Source organism: Diadema setosum, chromosome 9 (assembly GCF_964275005.1).
Source record: "Diadema setosum chromosome 9, eeDiaSeto1, whole genome shotgun sequence".
NCBI classification, from domain to species: domain Eukaryota; kingdom Metazoa; phylum Echinodermata; class Echinoidea; order Diadematoida; family Diadematidae; genus Diadema; species Diadema setosum.
Genome location: NC_092693.1, coordinates 38,377,654 through 38,402,044, shown reverse-complemented (window position 1 = coordinate 38,402,044; position 24,391 = coordinate 38,377,654). Strand labels below are relative to the sequence as shown.

Genomic DNA, 24,391 nt, shown 5'->3' with positions numbered 1-24,391 from the left:
ATGTACATGCCTCACACCACTTCAAACACTAATTCTTTTCACATACAATCTCATGTACAATGCATCCTATGCATATAATAATACTGCTTCATCCGAAACTTTTTACATTAATGCGTAATTCTCGAGATTGCATACAATTCCTGTGCCAGTCAACACAACAGCAAGACAGACAGAACGTAGTGTACACACACTCTACTTTTAACACTGCACATAACAGACATAGATTCCTGCCCTTAAGATAATTATACAAATGTACAAATTTTACTGTTTGAATACATCATCTGAAGACATACATATATTCTTTTTCACAACATCAATGAACTTCTCACTATCCAGTTCTTCATTCATGTCTACTGGTCACTACAAATCTTCAAACGAGCCTCTAAAAGCTACATCACGATGTCCACTTCAGCCTAAGAACACTGGTTCTTATGTCAATGGCAGTCAACTCCTAGTACAACTCTACCTACGTCTGGCTAGAACACAAACACGGATGGGCGTCAACCACAGCTCCTGACACTGACATTACACAACCCAGGAGTTTTACAGATCACACAAACATACAAACACTGACAGCTGGGGGGGACATAAATACAGGCAAGAGAGATCCCACAGGGCCTTAATTTGGTGTGTTTGTCATTTAAATCATATCATTAACTCCAGTTTTCATTCCAGTGTCTGTGAATCATGGCAGGGTCAATCCTGAATTGACAAGATTTGATTAAGCTTATACACACCTGTTGGAAATATTCACAGAGCTAATCTGATTTCCTTTGTCAACATCAAACAAAACATTCACAAGCAATTGACAGTTTGCTGTTTGAAGAATGCTCCCCCCCAAAAAAAAAAAAAAAAAAAAAAAAAAAAACACCCAAAACTCTATGTACATCTCAGCTAACTCATTCTGAATGGCTTGGCAACAACAACAGATAATGGGATAAGACTACAGTGGCCTCTCAATCTAACACATAAGTTCCTTGGACAAATTATATCATTCCCTCATCATTATGGCTTTAGAAAAAAAAAAGATGCACAAAGATCACATAAGGGGCATAGTAAAATCTTCAAGGAAGAAAAAAAAAATGTGACATTTCAATGAAGTGTTCAATGAAGTTTGATAAAATACATTGTGTGCTCTAAAGATTGAATGCACTGCATTTCCTGTTTAATGCAAACCCTTACATTGGAAATAACATTCACAATCAAATATTGTGTCAGCGCCCATATGTATGTATTTGTTCAATTCATTAAACACTCCTTCACATTGTACCATTGCTGTAACTGAAGCCCCTAACCTTCTTGCCGGGTGAGTAGCCACCCCCTGGGGGACTCCCCTCACTACTGGCGGAGAGGGCGTTGGCCCTGACTGGGGTGTGGGATGGGGCGTGGACGGAGGATATGTCAACGGTCTGTTTGAGCTGGGAGTAGGACCAGTGGAGCTGCTTAACCTCCTCCAGGTGGCGCTGTTTGGTTTCCTCCAGCTCCTTCAGGAGATGGTCGTTGGTCGTCACCAAGGACCTGGGGCAGGGAGGCAGGGGAGAATGGGATGGGGGGGGGGGGGGTGGGGTGAGAGGGAGGTAAGAGTGGAGGAGTGAGACGGAGGAGCGGTGAGGGGTGAGAGTGAGGTAAGGTTGGAAGGGCGATAAGAAAGAAGGAGGGGTTAAGAGAAAGTGATAGAGATTGGGAATGAGAAAAGGGAGGGGTAAAGGGGAAAGAGGACCGTGAGTCAGGGTGGGGTGGGGTAGAAGAAAAGGGGAAAGGGGGTATAGAGGGTAAGAGACAGGAGTAAGTTGTGGTGATAGGAATTGATCCTCCCGCACTTATCACATTCTCATTCTCTGCACAATCAAGATGTCTTTACTAGGTACTGTATCTTTTTATCATGGACATTGAAACAAAAAGTTCCAATACAAACTACATTCAAGTCTGATAACTGAATATCCATTTTGGAAAATGCGCAGCATTTCCTGTCAAATTTGATTCATATCCAAATTTCACCTCATAAAATTAACAGAATGGGTGTTGTTACCGCTCATTTAGAACACATTCAACGGCAATTCACAAGTATGCATTTTCCTTTGGGGCTAATTGTGAACATATGTTTGATTGCCACAGGTGTGCACAAATAACTGTTCATGTGCTAAAAATTAAAATGCTGCCTTCTTCCTTACTTGCCGACACACACTACCTGTATCTAAATAAAAAAAACAAAACAAAAACAAAACAACAACAACAACAACAAAAACACTGTCCAAGGATAATCCTGGCACTATGGTCATCAACAAGGTAACTGATAATATCTTTTGCTGAGTTATATATCACATTCTGGAGCATCAATTACTGAAAAATAATGCTAACTGCAAGGGCATCTTTCTGACTTGCTGGTGTCAGTGAGGTGCACAGCTATAAATGTTCATATACTGAACATCATGTGTGCCTGGTGAGTGCATTATTGTAAGTGACTTTCTATAGCAAACTAGTGTGCCAATAGTCAAGTTGGAAATGTTCTGCTTAGTTGGATCCTCAAGGTATGGTGTAATTAGAAACAGACTCACTTATGGCTCTCCTGTAGCATCGTGGCCAGCTCCTGGAGCTGGGTGAAATGTTTGAGCTGCAGCTTCAGCTTGTCATTCTCCACTTTCAGCTTCTCTCCCTCTCCTGACAGGTCACCTGGAAGACAGGAAATTTGGAAGACAAATAATGACAAATGTGTGGATGAATGGAGGACTGACTGACTGTACAATAAAATCTACGACCACAATATGATCCAAGAAAAGATGTTTTGAAAGTTATTACTGCAATATTCAATATGAAATGGATCCTTGAGATGCCTAGTTACCAAATGAATAGGTACATTTATGTGAAAATGAAAGATTAAAAAAAAATCTTCTTCCAGCAAGAACTGCATTTATGCAGCATTTTGCCTATATATATATATATATATATATATATATATATATATATATATATATATATATATATATATATATATATATATATATATATATATATATATATATATATATATATATATATATATAGTAGCAACATTCTTTGCACTATAGAGGCACTACGACATATTTTCAAGTAAAAGCTCCAGTGTCAAAACTGACGAGATTCTGTGCTTACAACAAACAAAATACAAAATCTATCTCTGATTTTGTAATCATGGTCACACTTGGAAGTCGAACATCCTACCACAGAATTCTCCAATAGAGATATCAAATTGAGATGCTGAGGGGTCTTTGCCGTGGAATACATTTATTCAATTATTTATAAGAACAACAAGAATGCTATTCTTTCTACTCTTTGTAAGTACTGCAGTAAGTACTGCAACACAGGAAATATGTTTGGTTATCAATTATAAAGTGTACTAAAAGTATACTAAAAAAATAGACAATTTGTTTCTGCTACAGTACAATTATTGAAACTTGGAAATCTGGGGTTTACTGAACATAGAATCTTAAATTCAAAATGGTTGTAGTCATCATAACATTTGCTAAAAGGTTTACAAATGATTGGTTGCTGCTGACAAGTTGCTGCTTTGCCAGCTGCAGCTATGAACTGCTCAATGATTTGGATCTTTTCTGTCTACGCAGTTCACCTCTGGTCTCGCTGTAAGAGAGGTTTCTGAGTTCCAAGGACCTGGTCCTAGACTCAACCAGCTGGGACTGGAGGTCCCTGTTCTGGGCCATGGTGTCCTGGAGCTCTCGACGCAACAACTCCTGCACCAACAGAGAGACGGACAGACAGACACAGTCATCAAGCATGTTTCTTACAGATAAACCAATGCTAACATGCAGTGACATTAACAATACATTGGACAGTTCTTTCACAGTCACACAGGGGATAAAGGAGCACACACTGTAAACTCATTTATAAAGATAATTCTGTTTGGACAAGTTTCTCCTACACTGCCGTAGCCTGAAGCTAATTCACGCATTTTAAGACTACGTGTGAAAAGACCACCCTATCCATGAAAGAATTGAAATTGTGTGAATTACTCCATCTGTTATACATGTTTTACTACTACAACTTTTCAGCATTCAAATTCAGTGGAGTCCTGTCATATAGAAACTTACATAACAAATTCTGATGAAAGGAGTAAAAAAGTGCTACATACTGGTTTGATTATCAAGACAAAAAGGGGAAAAAATCAAGATAAAGATGTAATGTTTCTTGATTCCACAAGTTAAGTAACTGAAGTTGAATGCAACCAAGCATCTGTTGTCACCACAGATATTCAGATGTTACCCCTTCTACAGTAAAACCACAATAGTCAAACCTTTCATGAGACTGTGTACCAGTGACTAAAGCTTGCCATGACAACAGTTTCTGCGGTACATCAATCACCCACATCACATCTATTGGCACAGCAAGTGCCAGCTAGCATACACAATGTATATTGTCACCCCAGATAAGTGGATGGCGCCAATACATCAATCAAACTAACCACACATCTTTCAATGATGTCAGTGTAACCTAGCAGTGAATGTTAATGTTGATGTTTGGACAGTGCCATATTCAGGGATGTCAACCTTGCAAATGGTACTGCAGTACACTGGGGCATAGTTTTGTTTGGAAAACAGTATTTTGTTTGGAAAACAGTATTTTGACCTTTTCCTGCAATAGTCATGTGCAGTAATATAATTTGGGAAAAAAAGTATTTTTCATGAAACCTGCAATAATTTTGGCCAAAAAACAAAAAACAAAAACACCCCAGGATTACATATTGCAAAAAACGGAACAGTTGGAACATTTGCAATGTCGATCTTTAGAGATATTCTTCCATGATTGAACAGATGTTCACAAAGAAAGCAGTGTAGCATAAAACTGTGGCATACTATTTTGGTACACAATGTGCACATAGTTGTGTATAGCTTGCTAGCTGCAGACTTTTTGGTGATGTGGTAAAAAATGGTTACTATGGAAAAAAAAAGAAGGTTTTTTCACACATATCTTAAAGGGACTGTACAGTACTGGTTGAGGTGGGGATTCATGTTTTGAACATTCCTAAGTGAGATAATGAGAAACATCTAATGAAATATGATAGAGCACGTAATTTTAAGAAGGATTCAACGTTTATTTTATGAAAATTGGTTTTCAAATGGCTGAGATGTCCAAAAAAGTGATAATAATAAAAGGCGACAGGTCACGCCTTTTATTAGGATCTCTTTGTTTCACCTTGTTTCTGGATATCTCAGCCATTTCAAAACCGATTTTCATCAAAAAAACTTTTGATACCCCTTATTAGAATTGCATGCTCTTTGACATCTCATAGAGTGGTTTCTGAATATCTCGCAAAACGTTAAAAGCTAAATCCTCACCTCAACCAGAACTGTACACACCCTTTAAGATATTAAAGTATGCATGAATCTCAAAATAATTTTGCAAACTGTAAAATATAACAGATTTAGACCTTTGTCTTTGGGAACATGCAGAATCTTCTAACTTCAGAGTTTGAAATACTAATTTGGAGAGGTTATGAATCTCTTGCCTTAGCCTCAAGACCTATAACTTCACTTAACATCATTTCAAATCCTTCGGACAGAACATTCAATATATTCTTTCTCACGTCAGTCGGTATCTTTACACCGTTTGTCACTGCTAACTAGGGCAAAGCTCCACTATATTTACGGTACTAACCACATCTTTCTGTGCCTTGTCCAGAGCAGTCTGCAAATCAGCTCCTCCAAAGGCCTGTGAGGGCGCCCTTCCAGCTGGACCAAGTTTGCTCCTCAGTGAAACATTCTCTTGTGCATAGCGGGCCACATCTAGCTGCAACCGATCCAGCTGCTCCTGACTCGTGGTGCTGACCTCAGCCAGTAACCTCTCCAGGAGTCCATGAGCTTGGGCTGATGGATGATGACAACAACAACAACAAAACATCAAACAAATATGATACTGGATTGTATTCTTCTACAAGACCATAAAATCAATGTGGAAGGAACAATACATCTGCACTAAATCCCTATCAATTACTTCTGGAATTTCACAAATGAATATTCTGCACAGTAGCAAGTAGTTTTATGAGAGATTCCATTTAAAGCAGGGAGACAAAGAAAAAAAAGCAACAGCACAGAGTACAAGCAATATCATACATCAGATGCATTTCATCACATCTGCTCTTCAGCTTCAGACCAATTGCTAACCAAAAAAAAAAAAAAAGAAACAACAACAACAAAACAGAACAGGCACTCGCAGAAAACCTATGAATAATCAAAGAGATAGGATTAACAGCTAACTCAGTTAGCTAGCTACATTTAAAGCACATGTCATTGATCATGGTGTACATTTTTGTATTAAAGTATTACACCAAGTAATTGAAATTACTTTATCACCCAGTCAATACTCACTACGACAACAACAACCCAGGGTGGCCATAAATGTTCAAACAAAGAAATCATTGTAGCAACAGCATGTCATAGGACTCATGTAACATACCTTGAAACTTTGAGTGTGCATGCAGTGACTTGCTTCCATTCCAGTACCTGTCTACCAACCCAAGGAGACTGTCCATGAAGGTACTCTGAGCAGGTCCTGGAGCGGAGGTTGCATTCTGCTGCATGAAGGGACAATGGAAGTGAGGTTGGTCACAGATAGGAACAAGTGGCTCAAGCTTTTCATGTAATTACAAATTTGGGAAGATAAGAATTTGTTTGAATTTTGCCTTTGTTACTGCAAGTTTCCCAGATTATATGAATCTTTTGATGGTAAAGGCACCACAGTCTCTTACAGCAATTTGATGAACACAAACATGAAATTGCCTAACTTGTAGAACAGTATCCACACGCCTGCTGATTTGTTTTCTAAACTGGACTTATACACATGTATGCGTAAGAAATGGAAAATAATGCTGTGATAACATTTCAGTTGGGTAATGATGAAAATGTGAAATATTAGCTAAAATGGTACGCTGAGAGTATTGCAGTGTAATAGGATTATCTAATTGTGGTTGCTACCTAACATTTTCTCATCGACTACAGATAATAGACAAATCAGGCCGCAGTAGTATACATTGATCTTCCTCGCAAGAGTGAATAGCATGCAGCTTGTTGAGATATATGAATGTTAGGCGCAATCGATAATCATGTAATGTTCTACCTACTTTACTGAACTGAGAGGACTCTTCAGGAATAAAAGTCGGGCACACTGACCTTTATCATTCTACAGCTTTGATCTCAAATTACTCAAAAAAACTCATCATCCAGGGAAATCACATCAGCTAGATAAGTTTCTTGGTAGATCCTTTTGATGCACTGCGAGCAAATTCCAAAATATTGGGAGATGAAATTTGAGTCCTTCTGAGAAATACATTTTAGCTTTAAGCAACTACAAAGCTGCATTGTACAATTAGTAATTCCCAGATTAAGGAAGAAGATGACGGATGGTAGCATACCTTTGTGGAGACTCTCTGAACTGGAGGTGGCTCACTATACGTGTCACCAGATCGGTCACCTGACCCACTGGATGGATGCATGTCATAGGAGGTTGAAGACATGGTCTCTGCTCTCTCACCTGGAGAGGCGGAAAAGGATGAAGATTCATCATGAAGCTCCACACACCAAAAATATACAGCAACATAAGAGAGTGATATCTCACATCACAGAAATCGACAGCACAGCAATAACAAACAAACACAAAATTACTTCCAGGCCAATGGTCAATGGCCAATCCTCATATCTTGGCTGTGTTTCTATCACAATAACTTCCAGTCATTCCTGTTTCATGCATACATTAATTTGAAAGCGACAATGACAACTTGATAGTTGGATAAGATCCAAATTAAGAATTTGGTAAAGCCACCACTGAGTTGTGCAAACAAGTAAAACATCAATATATATATTGTGATGGCATATTATCCTTTACTCTGCTTATTTATTAAGTTCTGTTACAGAAATGAGAATAAATAATGCAAATGAGACCTTGAAAGGTTTTTAGTCCATTGACCTTTTGAAGTACATGATGCTTGAAAAAAAAAACAGGAAAAAAAAAGAGAAGCTTACATTAAAGGTTCTGAATTCTCTGCTCAACAAAGAATGAAATCTTACTTGATTTTGGGTTTGGAGTGAAGTTCACTTTGGAAGAGAAGGCAGTGTAGGCATCATCCTCATCTGTGAATCTCAGATTGGGGTCGACCCTTCCTCTGCTATCCAACTCGACCCTTGACCTCTGATGACCTTGCTGCCGCTGTGACCTCTCCGCATCTGGTAAATGTTGGGATGGTTCTGGGGACGGGGTTAATAGGTGATGAACGTGATGAAGTGAGGTGTCTGACATGGCGACGGGGTGTGGTGCAGCCCCGCCCGCTCCAGGTGAGTCTGGTATGGGAGGCTGGTCCATTAAGGGGTTCCCCCTCACTGTCGCCGACGGGCGGCTAGTGTTAGTAGCTGAAGAGGCAGTGGTGATGTCAGTGAGGGTGAGTGAGACTGGGACAGTGGCTGGAAGGGAAAGGGAAGAGGGATGAGTGGGGCGCGGAGGGGAGGCATGCAGGTTACTCTTGGAGGAGTGCAGGGGTCTGATAGGGGTGTGAGGAGAAAAATGCAAGGGGGTGGTAGTAGCACAAGAGGTTGGCAAGGTGCTATCATCATGCAAAGAGAAACTGTATGAAGCCGCTGTGTTTCTATTTTCAGCTTTATGTCCAGCCAGCTTTGCTAGTGCATCTGTCTTTAGGTCTTTTTGCTGAACCTCACTACGTATTGAAATTTCCTTAAGTGGTGTAATAGAAGGGGCATGAGTTTGAGTGTCATCAGTGAAAAGTTGCTTTCCCAACCTCATCCCAGTCCCAATGATTAGACCAGAGTATCTGTCCTCTTGAGGAGTTGATATTAAGGCTGATGTGTGAATCAAATCATTCTCATTAGATCTAGAAGAATTTAAGTACTTTGATGCGCTACCCATGCCTACATTTGAGTTTGAAAACTCTGTTTTTAATGCCGTCTTGCTTGGTAGCTCTAGCATGCTCTTCTCTGATGTTAAGTCAAGCAGCTTCTCCAACTTATCAAGAGATGAATTCAATTTATCTGATTCTGGATCTCTGGTGTCTGCCACATCCCCAAGCAAAAAGCTTACAGATTTTTTGGATTCTTTTGCAAGAGGAGAAGAATTCGTGTTAGTACCTTGCCCGTCTGGGGATGATGTTAGTACAGTGGTCTGGCTATGTGCTTTGGCCCTGCTGAGAGTTTGCAGGCGAATGGATGAGTAGATGTTGCCAGCTTTGATAGGACCTTTTTCCCTCTGAGAAGCTGGGATGCGGGGTAGTTCAGCATAATCCACATCACTCAATCCAGAAAGGGAGAAGTCACTCCTAAGGGTTGAAATGCTATGAGGGGGAGACACTTGATCTAATGAGCCTACACCACTGGGGCTTGTTACTGTCCCTCTAGAGCCAGAGGTGGCAGTGTTCGCAGAGTCACTAGCAAAGTCCAGTTTCCTCCTGCCCTCCAAGGGAGAGAAGGAGAGCCTCGCATTTCCAAAGTCAGTGATGCCTTCCCCCATGAGGCTAATAGTGTCAGAGGGCGAGAGGAGGTCTTGATGCTCAACATCAAAGGTTTTCCTCTCCTCGAGCAGGGAGTCTGAGGGTTGCCAACTTTGTGAAGTGCTCCTAGTGATTTCCTCGACCAGAGTGTTAGTGTCTGTTGGGGATGGCGGGTCGTCGTGCAGGGTGGTGAGGGGGTCTCTGACTGCGAGAGGAGGGGAGGGTTTTGCAGGGGACAGGTGGGTGCTGTGGAAGGAGTCACCAAGGGGGTCCAAGGGGTCCATATCCAGGAGACTTCCTGTGGAATCACTGGCAAGTGAGGTGTTGGCTGCCTGAACAGTGCCTAACGCTATGTCTTCAGTATAGGCAATGCACATTCATGGGCAAGGGGAGATTCACAAGCACCAAAGCCAGCAGAAGCAGGTTTTGAAAGGAATACGGCAGGCACACGAAGCAGAATTTATTGGCACACAGAAGCAGTGGTAAAAGTCGCAACCCAGCATAACATCAAGTGAACAAAAGATGCCAATTTTTGTTATAATAGTTCAACATTTCGCCAGTTACACATCCAGCAGTTTAATTGTTGCAATGTTTTACACCAGTTTGCCAGAGTTGGACCGAACGTCAGCAATTACACCAAATTTTCCATCATGTTGAGAGTCAGAGAGACAAAAGAAAAATTAGAGGCACGATGTGAATTATCAGCATTTTGATTGGGCAAATTGAAAGTCAGTGAAACGAATACGGACAGAATGGATCAGTGCACAGAGAAATGGGTAAAAGAAAAGGAAAATGCAGTGAAAATGTTGAGTGGGCCAAGAGTCCCACAGACTTTGATGATTCATATATAATTAATGTGATTGGTTGGTAAGAATACAAAAATAATCGTGCAATGTATGAGGATTAGAATAACTCAATAGAATAACTTATCAATTGATATTGTCATCTAGTGTTAATATAGTCTACAAATTTTCACTTGTTCAGTTTAGAGTTCTTGATAAAAAGTGCCAATGAGAATTTTGAATTGAAATTTGCCAGTAGCATGAAGTGAAACTAAGGGTAGTGTCTAACAGAATACAAGTTCAAATACTACTCCATAACCTGAAGAACTGTAGAAGACTCACTGGAATTATAAAAACACCAAAAAGACTTGTGGGATTCTATAGTTTCTCTTGTTCTCATAAAACAGTGATGCATTATGCAATAAATGGTAGATGAAATGATGGTGTTACTGCCTCACAACTCTGCTTTGATTTGTTCAATTTAAATATTACAGTGCCCCCCAAAATAACATATTTTGGGGTGACAATTTAGTACTTTAAGCCCCTTCTTCTTTAACCCTAAAAAGACTGGGCTATTTTGGTAGCTCGAAAGACTGGGGGGGGGGGCCTAAAGGGCCCCCCCTTAAGATCTCGGCCGTGGATCGCGCTATCGCCGCAGAAATTTGCACAATGGTAGTGTGCGATGTAATCTACAAGATCATATATTTAAATTTTACAAAATAGTCTTCTTTTATTTTATTTTGATTAATTATTCTAATTTATGCGAGAAATCAGACTCTTTGATCTAAATCAGTAAATAAAGCTCCAAAAGTGCTCATTTTTGGTCTAATTATTCTTTGTGGCATTCTTAGCAAATGTACTTGAAAAAAAATTCGGTATCAAAATTAATTTCTTATTTATTTTATGGTTTTATGAATTTCTTATGTATTTCTTTGTTTTTTCGACCTTTTGATTTTGTTGTTTTTTTAAACAAAATTTGTGGCAGACACTTTTTGAAGCATAATACTCCTAAAACAAATTAATTTTAGCCATTGAGAGTAAAAATAAGCATATTTATATGAACCATGTGAAACTAGAAATGTCGCTATGGCGACTGATGCCTCCGCCATAATGCATGATTCTCCCAATAGGTGTATAGTACAATGTCTTGACAATGTGTGATGACAGTTTCACATAACTGGCAAAATATCGAAATAACAGGTTTGTCAGAAATATCTTGAATGTTCACTTTCCACGAACTGGGTTTGCTATAATTGTCTATTAAAGAGTGCAGGTACACATATTTGGGGAATTGAAAATTTTTACTTGACTTCTGACCGACCTTATTATAAGTTTATGCATTGAGTATAATTTTCAAGGTATGAAGAAAGAGTGTAATTACAGTACAAAATATTTTTTTTTTTCATTTAAACCTGACCTTTGACCTTCTGGCTGGAAATTTCCAAGAGAATCTCCATCAAGTAATAAATGTACATATATTAAACACTTTTAAAACTAATAATGCAATCATTGCATATACTAGTATACATGTATGAGGGAAATACAGTAGTAACATTTTGAGGAGTTGACCTTGACCTTTGAACCCCTGACTATTGACCCATGACCCCTAAATTCCCTAGATAATCCCTGCCAGTCAGTACATGCATATGTACCATGTTCCATGAAGATACATTGAACCATTTGCGAGAAAAGTGATATTGCAACATTTTCACCTAACCTTTGACCTTTGACCTTATGACATGAAACTCTCTCTGGAGAATCCTTACGCAGTAGTACATGTCTACACTAAGTTTCAAGAAAATAACTGCGGGCATTGCATAGATATGGGGGAAATGGCAACATTTTTAGCATTTGACCTTGACCTTTTGACCTTTGACCTCTTGTCAATGTCACTAGAATCTACTCAACTAATTGTCCCATCATACATCATCCTTGGACCAAGTTTGGTGAAAGCTGCTTCATCCAGTTTTGAGTTATCACATAAACAGATAAATTTTAGGATTTGACCTTGATCTTTGACCTTTGACCTCTGTCCGATTTCACTGAAAAACTAATCAAGTAATTGTCCCATCATACATCATCCTCCAACAAAGTTTGGTGAAATTTGCTCCATACAGTCTTGAGTTATCGCGTAAACGGATACAATTTCATGATTTGACCTTGACCTTTGACCTTTGACCTTTAGCCGATTTCACCCAAAATCTTATCAAATCGTTGCCCCATCATACTTCATACTTGGACCAAGTTTGGTAAAATTCCAGTAAATATTACTCAAGTTATCGCGTAAACGAAAGCGGACGGACGTACGGACGTACGGACGTACGGACGTACAGACGTACGGACGTACGTACGGACGTACGTACGGACGTACGTACGGACGGACGGACAACCCGAAAACATAATGCCTCCGGCACCACTTCGTGGCGGAGGCATAAAAACTCAATTTGCATTGACTTTGTACACAAAATCACATTTTTGAGCCGTTTTCGGCCTCGTATGCATATACAAAAAGTTATGTAACTTCAGAACCGTACCCCCGGGCGTCACAAATTTGGTGTCAAAATATGCGGGAAACTCGAAAGAAAAAAGTCATAGAGCATCGCGGCGAGAGCATTGTGTGTTGCAGAGTAATCGCGCGAAATGTCGAGGGGGGGGGCCTTTTAGGCCCCCCCCGTCTTTTTAGGGTTAAAACACCAAAGCTAAGTTTTACAACAATGCAGTCATTTGATGCAACAGAACTCATTGCTAGCACTTTACAAAATATCACATTAAGTGACTACTCGTGGGCAGATCAGTAGAACACCAATGAGGACATAATATCACAAACTCCTCTAATCTGTATGAGGTTTTGGACTAACACTACTGTTTCTTGAAAACATGTGAAATTGAAACATGAAAGTAGAGTCACTTTTATGCCTGACTACGGGAGTCCTATGGTGCTTCTGTTTCATTGTTTGATATTCTCTTCATTAGCGTCAATTTAAAATTTAGGTAGCATTTACCTTTCAATCTTGATAAATCTATCAACAAATATGGTTTTCAACATAGTGAATATAACCATTAAAGTCCACTGAATCTTACTACATGGTATATAAAAACCACAGAGTAAATTCTCTCGTGTGCACAAGAGTTAATATATGTAGAGATACAGTGTATGCGATAAGCATGGATATTAAAGCCAATGATTAGTAGAAAGTCATCATTCAGTATGCATGCTACTCTATGAAAGAATGAATATCTGGGCCCCGTTTCATAAAACTTGCTATCAATAACAAGTTACAATAGTTGTTACAAGTTATAGAAATCCATGCACATGATTGGCTGAGAGCAAACTTGTCATAGAAATGTGGCAGTTGTTTCTGATAACAAGTTTTATGAAATGGGACCTTGGTCTGTCCGATGTATGTGTAAATCTAATAGGTGACTATGATTAGATATGCTTGAATAATGGTACAAAATAAAAATGGTGGTTTCTCAGTGTAGTATACCCTCATGACCAAGGAATAATGTCAGGACATTCATATCTATAATACTAATTGTGAAACTACATGCAATGCTACACTTGAACTCCCACAGCATAAAGCTATTTTGACAATCTCTCACCAGTCCAGATTTCCTCTTGATTGTGTGAAAGAAATGCCATTGACTGGGACAGTGTATCATTAATTGTAATCTATGATCTAAAAAAAAACCCCAGTTGTATGATTTATTGAACCAGGTTGAACAGTCACTCTACAAATTCAAAACAAAAGTGACCCGCTACAACAAAAGGATCCGAAAGTCCAGGGAGGTCAATTTTCTGAAAATGACATGGTATATTCCCTTACTCTTCTGCTTTCATTTCATGTATAACACGACTCATAATAGTACTCAGTTGTGGAGATATTGATGCTTTTATGAGACCATGTTGAGTGGTCTTGGAAATCACGTTTCGAGAAAACCACCTTTAAAGATTTCTTTCCAATGCAATTGTGATCAAAGGGAGGTAAGGCAGTTTTCATCTCTTGACAATAGAAGATATGCTCCTAGCAACCTCCATGATGTTCATTCAAGCTTAGCGCCAACGGTCTACACACGACCAATCAGTAATCAGGATACCTTGCACTGACCAACAAGATCACTCCCTCGTTTCTAGAAGCAGTCTATCTGCAGCGCTAAATCTAAAACTTCGGACACGTTTCTGTTCCGTTGAAAAGTCAGAAAAGCATGGCCCAGAAAAACGTTAATTTCTTGCCTTTGCTTTGATCATTTAGCTTCGAAATTTCGGCAGATGATAGACGAAACATTAGACTACAACATTATGCCAACAACAGAAATTTGATGGTGTAGACCGATTTTGATGATCTGACTTAAACTCGATTTTCTTGGCTCAGCCGTCAACGACTTTCGGATCTTTTTGTTGTGGCGGGTCACAAATATAGAGTAAGGAAAAAAAAAAAAAACACACACACACACACCCAGAGTACAAACAACCATAAAAAATATCCCACAAAAAATTCAGAAGAAGGAACATTGTATTTAGTTGTGATTTTGCAAATGAAGGTGAAAACCAGTTTCATCACCATCACAACAATCTCTGCTGTTCTAGACTTTGCTATTGTAAGGCTGCCAACATTCACAAATCAATATCAGCCTCGCCATTCCAAAGAGCTATTGCGGAGATGCTTGTGTGTTACATGCATCTCATTAGGTGGAAATAATTCCGGAAATCTCAGAGGATGTTATATTCAGGTCTCTTGACAGGATGAGAAGAAAATGGTAGCTCTTTTAGGGAGCCTTCTGCAGAATGAGTGACTAAAATGGACTGAAATTAACAACTGATGATATATGGCGCAACTTACACTCAGCAGACTATGACTGTTAAATCAAATATTGAATGTACAACTTTTTAGTTAAGTTTAGTAGATAAGGATGGTTTAAGGGGGGGGGGGGAGGGTACCTCATAAGCCTAATGTTGCATTATCAAGGTATGAGCATGAATATTGACAAGCTAAATGCTAACATGGTTCAATTTGCAAATTTGAGGTGAGAGCAAAAATGACCATGGATGACTCACCTGTATGGTATGAACCACGGTCCCTCTCAGTAAACTGACCGGAGGGTGCTTGATGACCAACACTCCTGTGGGGTGGGGTTCTCTGGCTGTACAGTCTTGGGTAGTCTGTTTACAACAATCAATAAATGGGATTGTTACTACAGTGCACTCCCGTTATAACGAACACGGTTATAACGAAATTCCTGTTATAACGAAGTAAAAATTCAGGCCGCAACATTATCCACTCTATGTATTTTTATTGTTTGCTTGTTCAGTTATAACGAAATTTCAATACAATGAAAGAAAACTGCCGGTCCCGAGGACTTCGTTAAAACGGTAGTCCACTGTACTCGAACTATCAAATGTTCTTCACACTGGACTATATGAATATATATTGAAGAAAACTTATATCATAAAGCCCTCTACAAATATTAATTAATTGAAAGAATGAAAGGTGTGCTATGATAAAAAACAAAACAAAACAAAAAATAGTAATGGCTTTAAAGATAAAAGAAAGGCTGGGGGAAGGAATGGAACAGTTTACATTTTATTTTAAAATTTTGGAAGAAGGAATAGTCTGCAAAGTCTGTTGAGCTTGAGAATTACCAGGTTGTTCAATGAAGAGGGAATACAACAAAAATGTAGTCCATCCAATACTAGGAGAAACAAACTGACATGGAAGGAAGATAAGTATTTTGTAGAGACATGAGAAATTAACACCATACATCAAAGATGATCATGCAGATGAGATGGCAATATTTTGGGGCCCATTTCTTATTGAATAATACAACATCTGAAATGACAGAGTTCAAACCAGCCCAGTGATGTACATTAAAAGCAAAGATTGATGGTGCCAGTATCAATTCTTTGGCCAGTATGCATGGCATCACTGTATCATGATGCATCATGATTGTGCCAGTGATTGTGATAAACCTACAATGGAGAAACTGGAAGGCCGCTCAACAACAGATCGGAAGAACACAAAAGGGCATGTAGACTTAATTAGCCAAGCCATTCAGCTGTTGCAGTGCAAGCCATTGACACTAGCCATAACATTGGGTGGGATGATGCCCTCATAATTGACAGTGAAGCCTACTTATGGCCAAGGCAAGTCAAAGAAGGGATCTGGATCAGGCAGACTAATCCTGCTTTGAATAGGAACCCTGGATACACATTGTCACCTACTGTATCTACCATGGTATGCTCCAGTGATCCCAAAGCATCACCAGACAGACAACAAAGGGATCACTTGGATTGTGAAGGTTTCACTTGGACTGAGAAAGTCTCCAGCAGTGGACTGAAGCTTGTCAATCAAATATAAAGGTTGGTTGAAGCTTAATTTTGTCGTAACACTTTGCCTAACCGATGAAAGTTTTGTGCATCATACAGCAATTAATTTTTAATCATGTGAGTAAAACACTTCAGTACATTAGCATCTCTGTAGCAAACACAGGAGGACTGGTGTGAGCACTGTTACACCAGAACTCCCTTGAATAGCATACAAAAGTGAATATTTGCAGCGAGAACAACATGACTTGGTTTGACAGGTTGGCTCATCAGTATCAATTCATCCTAAAAAAGCGCATTCCATTTGTTTAACCCGTTGAGGACGGGCTGATTTTTGCTACAACATGCATTTCCCATAGACATTTGCCCGAGAATACTTGGGACTCGTCCTCATCAGGTTAAGTTTGAATTAAAAAGAACTAAAGATAAGACAGACAAGAAAGAAAATGGCCCTAGTATCAACCCAAGAAGTGACTGCTACCTTGACTGGACTGTACATCCACTGATGGGAGTCCTGATGCAGAGCCTGTGATTGGCCGCGGCTTGGACAGATCTCCGTCAGTCCTGGCCAAAAGGTCAAGGAGGTCACTGTCATCCTCCTCTATGGCTGAGTGGATTAGAAAAGAGAAGACAAGAAAATGACAAAATTGAACAAATCACACATAGTGTGTATTGAGAAAGATCGCCAGTCTGGATAGATGTCTGACTTGTAAATTGTACTTTGTAGTCATATCAGGAAACAGATTGTACTCCTGAGGTTTGAATTTCCTTCAGTTCGTCTCCCTTTAACAAATAATGAAATTTGTTAGATCGCAACTGCTGATCTGTAATTTAACAAACATGTCGGAAAAAGGAAACCCGGGACTTGAACCTGTCATCTACTGCTGTACTACTCAACCTTCACCCCTCTACTTAATATTCTCGTGCAGATTGTACTCCTGTCTGGGCTTCATATACTTCTATAAGTCTACAAGTAAAGGTGGCATTTCCTGTGTCTGTAGTGACAGTTGTACTAGGTGTCAGTATGACCTGCTTACCTGATCTCCCTCCGAGTCCTCTGATGTGTTTGGTCCTGGGCAGTTCACTTCTCCCTGTCTCTCTGGCTGGGGAGGAGGCGTGCTCCGTCATACTGGTTGCCTGCAACAAAAGACAAACCAACAAAAGCACAGTAGAACATATTTCATACACACAAATACACACACACAAACTAAAGGGGCATTCAGCCCACATATATATAGAAACATCTTTTACACACTTTCTTCCATTTGTGATCAACTTGTCAATAACAAATTAATGAACAAAAGAGCTATATATCTCACCTGATCAGTATCAAAATGGAGTAGAGCTGACTTTCTCTCTGATTCTCTGACTGAACGGTCATCTGAAAGAAAATGACAAATAATGATAACTGGTACCATACACTGGTGTTCTGCAAAATCTACACACACATACACCTTTCACTGGAATAAAGACAGAAATAAATCTCACAATGGCTATTGGTTGTGACAAAGTGTTTGTGCACTAATACAATCATGAAACAAGCATTCAAACGACCATAACAAATCCTATGGGTTATTTGATTGCTTGTTTCAGACTTTTTTAACTTATAAAAAAAAAAAAAAAGGGGAAATAATCCTTATCAGTGACAGAGACATATCAATACTTACAATACAATTGTACTATCAATTATCACAAACATAGATTGATGGCTGTTTAACAGTGCATTGCCTACTTGCGGCATTAGACTGCTATTATCAGATTAATCCATCCCAATATCTACCCCTCAAATAAACTTTTAACAAACAAGCAAAAAAAACCCCAAACAAACAAACAAACAAACAAAACAGAACAGAGAGAGAGAGAGAGAGGGCATGTGATTGGTCACTTTGTGACACCACCTGTCACTATTTACCCCCAACTGAGAGACAAATGAGCCTTTTAAACATGCCACTGACCCATCTTACCAAGCTTCCTGAGGTTGGGTAGCATGTGGACGAGATACAGCCTGTAGTCTGGCTCGTTCTTGGTTACCGGGTTGAGCCTCAGGTCCAGTTCTTGCAGACTGGTGTTGTGTCGCAGCCGACTCAGCTCTTGCAGGGTGCTTACATTGTTGTAGTACCTGTGCCACTCAAAGGTCAAGGGTCATTCAAGGCATACTGGAATTGAGGAGAGACTGGATCTACTAGCATTCACTCAGCTCAGAGATGAAATTAACTCTATACACTTACTAAAGCAGCTGATCAATTAGTGTCATCATGTGTGATTAGTGTAACAGTGAAATGCACACAATTTTTTTCATAAGGTATGCATGGTCATAGGATCATAGAGGCGGCTATTGCTGATTATAATCAATCATCTCTATTCATCAGAAAATATTCAGAAGATGATTAACATTCAACAGCCTCTAGTTTCTAAACTCCAAAGCAGTAATGATAAGTTGATAAAAACATTCCATGTGGTACAAGACATTTTTCTGCATAATAACAAAGTGGCTTCTTGCTTGTTCTAAGCCCTTATGTCCAACACACGGTTATTCCCTATAGAGTCAATATGACACGACATACATTTCCCATAAACAGTGTGATATTACAAAGCCGTCTACTATCTACAGTGTACAGTTGCATCAACCACGACAAAAAGCAACAACAACATAACCAAGTCGTCTTTTGAGAATAAGAAGGGAGTTAAGTTGTCTCGAACACTATGGGTTTAGTGGCAACTTAACGCCCTTCTCAACTCTCACCCGACGAAGTAGAGCAAGGATACAGGTTAAGCTTTTCCAGGAGCGTGAGAAACTGCAAGCCCTGAAGACTTTGGAGAGCATTGCGGGATAGGTCCAGCTGTTTCAGGCGGGAGAAACTGGCCAGAGCATTGCCAAGGTTGGCAATTTTCTCCTGGTAGGTTCCTGGGAGAGACAGCGACCTCACATCCTCTGCAATTTGAAATGAAGCAAGCCAGAAATAATACTGGAAGGGTTGGTTTGCCAAAAAGCATGTTTTTTGCTTATTTGTTTGTTTTTCCATTTATAATACATATGAGGCAATTCACACATCTTCAACCTGAGCAACTACATTCTAGTCAATCATGAATAACACGCCACTCCTGCACAGAATCAACTCAAAGAGTTGATAGTAGGGTCAATCCACGTCAAATCATCCAATTTTCAGAAAAGTTGTCACCCGACCCCCTCAGATTTTCTTTAAAATCGCACCAAATGTTCCCCAAAGTGTCTGATGGAAAATCCCAAAATATTTTGCCCCAAGGTCAATTGGTTGCTAAGATACAGCCTCACATAGCAACCAATGTGCATTCCAAAATATTAGTTAAAAGAAAATTATGCATTTTTTATTGATTGTGGTAGCATGGATATTTATGCAAAAGGGTTCATTATCTGGAAATTGAGAGAACTTTATAGTCTTTGCAAGAAAAACTGACTGTGACGCGAAATTGACTTTTCGTTAACGTGCACGAGGTCACCGAAAATGGTGTTAAATGTTAATTTTGAAAATTTTAATGCATATTTAGAGGCTAATATCTTCCACATTTCATCACCTTAGGTTCTAAAATATTATGCTGTTGAAGGCTTTGACTTGCTCAGTAATTTTGAAAAAAAATCAGCGGATTTGTGCCCACCGTTTTTACGGAGAGCGCCCTCAAAGTTGACAAATATGAAAAATGTGCCAAATTCAAGGTCACGGATCACCCTTCGTCCCACCTAGGAATGGCATCAATTTTTTTGTATTGATAGACGTTTACCTATATTATCTTGTGTTACAAGAGAAATTTTGCTACCGAAATGTTCAATGGTAAATTTACCCCACTGAAAATGGTCGTAAACGGCCAAATTCCCATGTAATATCACATATTGGGTTTAGAAGACATTTCAAATGCCCATGCTTTCAAGATAAAAAGCCCTAGCCCTGTGATATTTGCTGTAGGGGTAGTCTGTTATACATATTTTAGTAATATATGCCACAAAACACCTGTACTACATAATAATGACCTTGAAATTTAATCCGAAATTTGATAAAAACAGTAAGTCGCTCCATTTTCCTCATTTCACTGCATGTAATATGTGTTTTGAAAGACTTTTCACAGAGCAATATTTCAAGAATTATGAAAGCTGACAGCCTACCATATTAAGGTTCTATACTATTTGTGCTCTTCTTTCAGATTTAGTGTCAATTTGATCATGAATGTTATACCCTTGACCTTGAAGTGCTTCTAAAAATAGCTGCAAATTTGTTAACTACAACTTACACACACAACAGGCATGACAGGTGTTTAATGGCATAACATACACTGTACTAGTGATTCTTTCACAAACACAAAAGTTTTTATGGTGTAAATTTTATATACTGGAATAAATCTATAGGTTCTTGCAAGATATGTTACAATTAATTACTTTGTTCTGACAATGACCCTGAATTTATGACCTTCAAAATCAGGAGAAATGCCTACTCCTGCCCATAAAGACCTGTATTTAAGTACATAATAATAGTTGATATTATGGACATTGCGCCCAACACATAAGATTCTTATTCTAGCCTGTGAAGCGCACATTAAAAGCACTGAGAGTCTTCTTTTGGGAGGATTTGTTCTGTAACTTATGACAACTTGCAAAATCATTTCCATTCTTATGTATTTTCTTGTTTTTGGAATATTTGTTATGTATTTCTTTGTTTTTTATTTTCTACAGCATTTGTGGGTTTTTTTTTTAATTGGAAATTGTCATAGCCCACTTTTTCTACCATAATTTGAATAGAATTAATCAATCATGTGATAGATAGTAAAAATGGTCAAGTTCTTATGCGTTTCACCACAAAGCACTGTTTTCCATAGGAAATGCACACAAAATCACAAAATATTACTGTCCCCTTTTGTGATTGAAATTGAGGGTCATTGTCAGAACAAAGTAATTAATTGTAACATATCTTGCAAGCATGTATAGATTAATACCAGCATATAACATTTACACTATAAAAAGCTTTTGTGTTTGTGAAAGAATCACAAGTATATCATGCCATAAAACACCTGTCATGACCTATTGTGTGTAATTTGTAGTTAACAAAAAAATTTCCAGCTATTTTTAGAAGCACTTCAAGGTCAAGGGTATAACATTCATGATCAAATTGACACTAAATCTGAAAGAAGAGCACAAATAGTTTAGAACCTTAATAAGGTAGGCTGTCAGCTTTCATAATTCTTGAAATATTGCTCTGTGAAAAGTCTTTCAAAACACATATTACACGCAGTGCAATGAGGAAAATGGAGCGACTTACTGTTTTTATCAAATTTTGGATTAAATTTCAAGGTCATTATTATGTAGTACAGGTGTTTTGTGGCATATATTACTAAAATATGTATAACAGACTACACCTACAGCAAATATCACAGGGCTAGGGCTTTTCATCTTGAAAGCATGGGCATTTGAAATGTCTTCTAAACCCAATATGTGATATTACATGGGAATTTGGCCTTTTACGACCATTTTCAGTGGGGTAAATTTACCATTGAACATTTCGGTAGCAAAATTTCTTTGGTAACCCAAGATAATATAGGTAAATGTCTATCAATACAAAAAAAAAATGATGCCATTCCTAGGTGGGACGAAGGGTGATCCGTGACCTTGAATTTGGCACATTTTTCATTTTTGTCAACTTTGAGGGCGCTCTCCGTAAAAACGGTGGGCACAAATCCGCTGATTTTTTTCAAAATTACTGAGCAAGTCAAAGCCTTCAACAGCATAATATTTAAGAACCTAAGGTGATGAAATGTGGAAGATATTAGCCTCTAAATGTGCATTAAAATTTTCAAAATTAACATTTAACACCATTTTCGGTGACCTCGTGCACGTTAACGAAAAGTCAATTTCGCGTCACAGTCAGTTTTTCTTGCAAAGACTATAAAGTTCTCTCAATTTCCAGATAATGAACCCTTTTGCATAAATATCCATGCTACCACAATCAATCAAAAATGCATAATTTTCTTTTAACTAATATTTTGGAATGCGCATTGGTTGCTATGTGAGGCTGTATCTTAGCAACCAATTGACCTTGGGGCAAAATATTTTGGGATTTTCCGTCAGACACTTTGGGGAACATTTGGTGCGATTTTAAAGAAAATCGGAGGGGGTCGGGTGACAAGCACTGGATGATTTGACGTGGATTGACCCAGTATGATTTCAGCCTCCTTAGGATTCTTGTCTTCTTGTCTTGTCTTGAGTCTTCTTTGGTAATTTCTCACTTGCTTGCCCTACTTGGAAGGCTGAGCAGCCATCATGATGGTAGGAATACTAGGATTCAGTCACTCATCATGTTCAATTGAAGAACAGTATGACAAACCGAGGGCTGTTTAGTGCTAGGTTACAGAGTCTGCAAACTGTAGTGTAGGGATTTCTTGCAGTAGGCACCTATACACCACACACGGCTGTCTAAAAGAAATGCAATGTACAAATTAGATTCAGGAAGCGCGCTTTTAATTCTGAAGCCAGATTAGAAAAAATATCAGACAAAATATCTCATAATATAGATTTAGTCTACAGTACAGTATATGTAGAAAACATCTAACAATGTAAAAAAAAAAAAAAAAGAATCTGTCTACCCGGAGGGTTTTCTTTTTAAAATCATTTTTTGACTCTGAGCTAGTCTGAGGATTCAATGTAGCCATACGTGGCGTACGGTAGTCTCTGCGGAAAATATCCCCGATGACATGGACAGATTAAAAGTAAAAACACGCCATTTGAGGCCATGAGGCAGGCTTTGTAAAGGGTGCCAATTTGCAGCAGGGGCCGTTTTATTCATCGATGAAAAGGCCCAATCAGGTGTCAGTAGACAGAAAGATCCATCTGTCCAGAGAAATCTTTTATTTTTGGACGTTATCGCTCTCCTCGGGCTCAGGAGGGGATCTGTGAAGCCAGACGCAGTCTCCAAGGAACATATCCCCGACGGCCAGATAAGTATCTTTCTGTCAAAATCAGGTGTCACTGACATTTAACATGCATAAAGATTAAGGAATAACACTTGCTAATTCTCCTGCTCGTGTTCTGAAGTGGGACTAAGCACAAATGAGATTTATCTGTTTTACCTCCCTGACCCTGTTTAGCTGTATTATTGATGTCATTGATGACTGAAAGTGCCCCTGCCGCAAACATGCAGAGTTGTTTAGATCTACTCGAGACAAAATACACCACAGACTGGTCTTTGGACTGGGCTGTGTATAGTTATGTCACTCTGCTGTGACTCTGTATACCGATTACTGGGGATACTGCCACCCCACTGCACTACTGCAGCTGCATCCTCGGATTTAGACCCCTAACGTTACCGAGGATGGACATCACTGACACTGTGACTACACAATCAGTGGGTGCTGCTACTTTAGTACTTTATGTTACTTTTGCTGTGCTTTGCGATGCGACGTACATGTATATCATTTAAATTAGATCTAACGTTATCGTTAGATCTAACGTTAGTCGTAGCTCGGTTGCGTAGCTCCACTCTTCTACTGCACTCTGCGCAAAAAGGGCAGCTGGCACTACACTGCCACTGGCAGCTGGCACTACACTGGCAGCTTGGCAAAGTGAGCGAACATATTTTCAGTATCATCTAGCTTTCAAATGATCACCTATTTCACACGTATAAACTGCTACTTACCCAGGTTATCATGAGTCAGCTGGACTCTTTCTCGGATCCAAGCCTCTGTTATAGTTAGCGACATCTTCGAATTTACCGCTTCGCGGCTGTTCAAACGCCACCTATTATACTATGGGACTAACGAGCAAGTCAAAAAGTCAACGAATACAAACGTCAC

General features: G+C 39.1%; 1 protein-coding gene across 1 annotated transcript; it reads right to left on the bottom strand.

The window, feature by feature from the left end:
* Positions 1-942: 942 nt before the first annotated feature.
* Positions 943-24,336, bottom strand: LOC140233378 (uncharacterized). The gene is made up of 15 exons (XM_072313484.1): positions 24,235-24,336; positions 19,349-19,514; positions 18,547-18,701; positions 17,902-17,963; positions 17,620-17,719; positions 17,064-17,189; positions 15,313-15,421; positions 13,976-13,992; positions 8,052-9,833; positions 7,400-7,518; positions 6,445-6,562; positions 5,647-5,855; positions 3,605-3,725; positions 2,556-2,670; positions 943-1,518 (listed from the first exon to the last, which is right to left on the bottom strand). The coding sequence occupies exons 1-15, from the start codon at positions 24,296-24,298 to the stop codon at positions 1,260-1,262; spliced, it is 3,522 nt and encodes a 1,173-aa protein (XP_072169585.1). The 5' UTR covers positions 24,299-24,336; the 3' UTR covers positions 943-1,259.
* Positions 24,337-24,391: the final 55 nt, after the last annotated feature.

Excerpts from the sequence above, each read along its gene's own strand:
- LOC140233378 (XM_072313484.1), bottom strand. The coding sequence starts at position 24,298 with ATGTCGCTAACTATAACAGAGGCTTGGATCCGAGAAAGAGTCCAGCTG. Across the intron at positions 17,964-18,546 it reads ACCCAACCTCAGGAAGCTTG|ATGACCGTTCAGTCAGAGAA; the intron begins GTAAGATGGGTC and ends ATTTTCTTTCAG. Across the intron at positions 1,519-2,555 it reads ATGCTACAGGAGAGCCATAA|GTCCTTGGTGACGACCAACG; the intron begins GTGAGTCTGTTT and ends TCCCTGCCCCAG.